Genomic DNA, 3,869 nt, shown 5'->3' with positions numbered 1-3,869 from the left:
TGGCACTGGGTGTGGAGCACTGCGCCCCCTCGGAGTGGATGGAATGCGGCTGGGCGAGCAGACAGTGCAGAAGTCCACAGCTGGTATGTTGCTGGCAGGGGCAGAGTTCTGAAGCCAAGGAGGAGCCACAATGGGGATGCTAGCTCTGCCTCTCTGCCTCCCGCATGCACAAAGCAGGGTCATTATCAGAAGCCCCTCGATGCAAAAGATGAGAATCCTCAGAAGCACAGCCCACTGATGGTGATCCCATGGCACCTGAATAAAGCCTTTAAAGTCATGAAAGAATGAAGAAGTCAAAATCTGCTGTGTGATATCACAATTGTGGCAGGAGACATGGAGATCTCTACACACTGAGTGGTGCTGTTGGCCCGCAGCCCTTACTTCCAGGCAATGTTTACAGGTGGGATGAGCGAGAGATGAGCAAAGATAGTTCCAATAAAAGAGGTAGATGGCTGGACACTGAGGATGCTAATCGATCACATCTACACTGCAGAAATCCAGGTCAGAGAAGAAAACATACAGGTCCTTCTCCCAGCAGCCGGTGGGATAGGATTACAGGATGTGAAAAAGACATGCAATCCCAGCCTCACCCTGTCAACTGCTTAGGAACTGGACTTTTGCTGATATGCACACATGCACAGACTTCCCATACACAGGAAAACATTTTGCAGATGTCTTCTTTAGTGAGGTTTCTCAGCCTCAGCAATGAGCAGGTGTGCAGCTTAGTCTCAAGTGTGAAACTCACAATTTCCTCAGAGGAGAAGCTATTTGAAGCAGTAATAGCCTGGGGAAACCATGATAAAGACACAAGGCAGGAGTTAATGTCCAGGCTCATGGAGCATATGTGGTTACCCCTGCTTGCTCCTGAATACTTGGTGCAGAGAGTTGAAGAGGAAGCATTGGATAAGAACAGCAGTGCGTGCACAGATTACCTCGTACAAGCCATGAAGTAACTCTTGCTGCCCACAGAGCAATACACGTTAATGAAGAGCATGTCGACCTGACTGAGGACACCAAAAACCTTCCCAAATTGATGGTGGTGGTCGGTGGCCAGGCTCCAAAGGCTATCCAGATCAAGGAATGCTACAACTTCAAAGAGCAACGATGGTACTAGGTGGCAGAACTGCCGTCCAGGAGGTGCAGAGCAGGGATGTTCTGCATGGATGACTTGTCTTTGATGTTGGTGGCTCCAATGGCTCACTAAGAGTTCGAACAGTAGATTGCTATGACCCTGCGAAAGACCACTGGACCAGCATGGAAACAATGCCAGACTGAAGAAGCACACTGGGAGCTGCTATGCTGAATGGGTTGTTGTATGCAGTAGGGGGCTTTGGTGGTTTATCGACTGTGGAAGCATACAACTAAAAGCCAGTGGATGATTCCACGGTTTTCTCAAACCTCTTTTGAAGCACAGAAGCCCCTTCTCTTCCCTCTTCCTCTGTTGATTCTCCATGTTACCATTAATCCTGGGTATTGTGGGGCACATACTCATTTCCCTAGAGAAACAGCTACACATATACTGAGGAAGCACGCAATAGCTTTGGAGAGCAGTAGATCCTGCTTGCATAACTGTCCTGGGGAAGCTGTGTCTGATCAATGGAGGCTTTAAACATGTATTGTTGGAAAGATGGTATCTGGACTTGATGCGTGCATATCTGGAAAGTTTGCTTGGTACTATGAGCTTATCCCTGTCTGCAATTTAAAAAGAGTTGTTGACACATGGGTGCTTTTGATGACTGTGGGGAAAAGTAACTTTACCTTGTAATTTCAAAAACAGAGGGGGATGAACGTATACTCACAAGTGGTTAATCTGTCTCTCACATTGTACAACTCAGATGACAATAGGATACCACAGGATAAACTACCAGGGCCTGGAGTTACAGTTGCATCTTGCTGTATACTTCTTTCCATATATGTTGCTCCCAGAAGGGTCATCCCTTGCCATTTTGCCCCCCACATTGGGCCATCCATATGGTGAGGAGTTTCCATACCACTGAACTCTCAGTGCACATGACTCTCAATCACTGCCCTTGGGCTTCTACCGTACACACACCTTAGACAGAATAAAGAGCTAAGCTGCAGAGCTTGCCAATTAACCAACAGCCACAATACTACCAAGCATCCAGGCTCTGAACCACAAGGTAACAGACATGTCCCAAGGCATGCACTCAGGCCAGCACTGGTGACTCATACCCACAGACCTCAAGGAGCCACAACTGGCCAAATAGAGCACACTGGCTGACACTGGGCCACTTAGCTGGCTGCTTTCCCACCCTTCCCCTGCCCTTCCCCTGCCCACCGCCCTTGCTGTCCCCCAGGTGGGCAGAGATGGCAGTGGCAAGAGCAGCAGTGGCAGCAAAGAGCTGTGTGCTTGGGAACTCTGCAAGACAGAAGGGCTGGACCAAAGCTGCTTTTCCTGCAGCAGCAGCAGCAGCAGCAGCAGAGACTGAGCCCATGAAACAAAAGGCTGGATGGCAGCTCTAACTGCTGGAAGGCTAGTGTCCTAGGATGGGACAGGGGTGGGGGAAGGGAAGGAGAGAGAGGGGGGGGGAAGGGGGAGAGAGGGGAGGGAGCATGCTCACAATGAGTTTTGCAAGAAGAGTCACTAAACTTTCATTTTGCTTCGAAACAAACAAATTTATTGGGAACAGAACCATGAACCAGGTGAACTTGCTTCAAAAGTAACATGAACTGACACCAGGTCTCATGACCAGGTGAAGTCCCCATGGCAGTGGGGACATTGCAGTTCAGTCCAGTTGAAGCTTCAGGACAGGCTGAGCTTGTCAAAGAGGTACTCGGCCAAGCTGTGCTCCAGTGCCCCCATCTGGTGCAGGTTGGTCAGGTAGCCGCCCATCTTCTTGAGGACACGGACCTGCTCGTCCAGAAAATTTTGCTCCAGGAAGCAGCAGAGGTGGGCATCACCCTTTCCCTTGGCCAGCTCGTGCAGGTTGAGCAGACTCTGGTTGATGGTCATCTCCATGCAGAAGGAGCATTCCATGGCCCGGAGGCCCCCCTGCCAATTGCTGCGGTCTGGTTTCGAGATGCTGGGCAGACAAGCATGGCCACCACGCTTATTCTGCAGGAACACGAACTTCTCCACACTGGCCTTGCAGTCGTGTGACTTGCTCAGGAAGAAACGCTTGAAATTCCCCAGGGCCACGTCATCACGGTCAAAGTAGAAGGCCATAGACAGGTACACATAGGAAGCATGGAGCAGCAGGAGGATATGAGTGTTGATGGCTTCCTCACAGCAGCGGTCATAGTTCTGTCGCACCTGTGAGGGCGCTTCAGCCATGGTGGCCGCTCGAACACAACCACTGTCTCAGCAGTACCTGTACCTGCTCAGAGAGCCAGAGCAGGCTCAGAGGGCAAGGCCCTCCTGTCCTGGAGTCCCTCTGAAGAGAGGAAGCGACCCAGTGGGGCAGCAAGTGGAAGCCTCAGGTGGCTCTGAGGCAGCCCCACCTGTGTGCTGGTGGGTGTGTATCTGTGCGCCTGAGTGCCTGCCTGCCCGCCTGCACGCCTGTCATTGGTCACACTGGAAATGACAGTTGGCGCCTGATGATGACATCAACTCAGCACCCCGGCTTAGAGAGGGGAGGGGCCGGGTCAGGAGCGCTGCTGTGGTCCATGGCAGAGTCCACTGCTGGGCCCTGACTGGCCTGCACCACAGACTTTAAACGACTGTATGGATAATCTGCAACATTTTACACTAAATCCTCAGGATGCTTTACAAAGCTGGTTCTCCGATTAACCCCAAAATGTTACTGCTTTCAACTTTCTGCTCTTTACTTTCCTTACACACATTTAGAATCAGAATGCCTCATTTGGATGACCTCAACTACTATTCACCTGACCTTGTGAGAACAGGG

The 3,869-nt window shown here is 50.9% G+C and overlaps 1 protein-coding gene and 1 pseudogene across 1 annotated transcript; one reads left to right on the top strand and one right to left on the bottom strand.

The window, feature by feature from the left end:
- The first annotated feature begins 258 nt into the window (after positions 1–258).
- On the top strand, positions 259–1,365 carry LOC127675422 (kelch-like protein 2; annotated as a pseudogene).
- A 1,399-nt stretch (positions 1,366–2,764) lies between these two features.
- LOC127675675 (ferritin heavy polypeptide-like 17) lies at positions 2,765–3,295 on the bottom strand. Its single transcript, XM_052171733.1, has one exon. The coding sequence runs from the start codon at positions 3,293–3,295 to the stop codon at positions 2,765–2,767; it is 531 nt and encodes a 176-aa protein (XP_052027693.1).
- Between the last annotated feature and the right edge of the window lie 574 nt (positions 3,296–3,869).

The sequence above is a fragment of the Apodemus sylvaticus genome, chromosome X (genome assembly GCF_947179515.1).
Source record: "Apodemus sylvaticus chromosome X, mApoSyl1.1, whole genome shotgun sequence".
NCBI classification, from domain to species: Eukaryota; Metazoa; Chordata; class Mammalia; order Rodentia; family Muridae; genus Apodemus; species Apodemus sylvaticus.
Note: the sequence above shows the minus strand (reverse complement) of the source record. Positions and strands in the feature narration are given on the sequence as shown.

What these genes read in the sequence shown, in the direction of transcription:
- LOC127675675 (XM_052171733.1), bottom strand. Translation starts at nt 3,295, where the DNA reads ATGGCTGAAGCGCCCTCACAGGTGCGACAGAACTATGACCGCTGCTGT.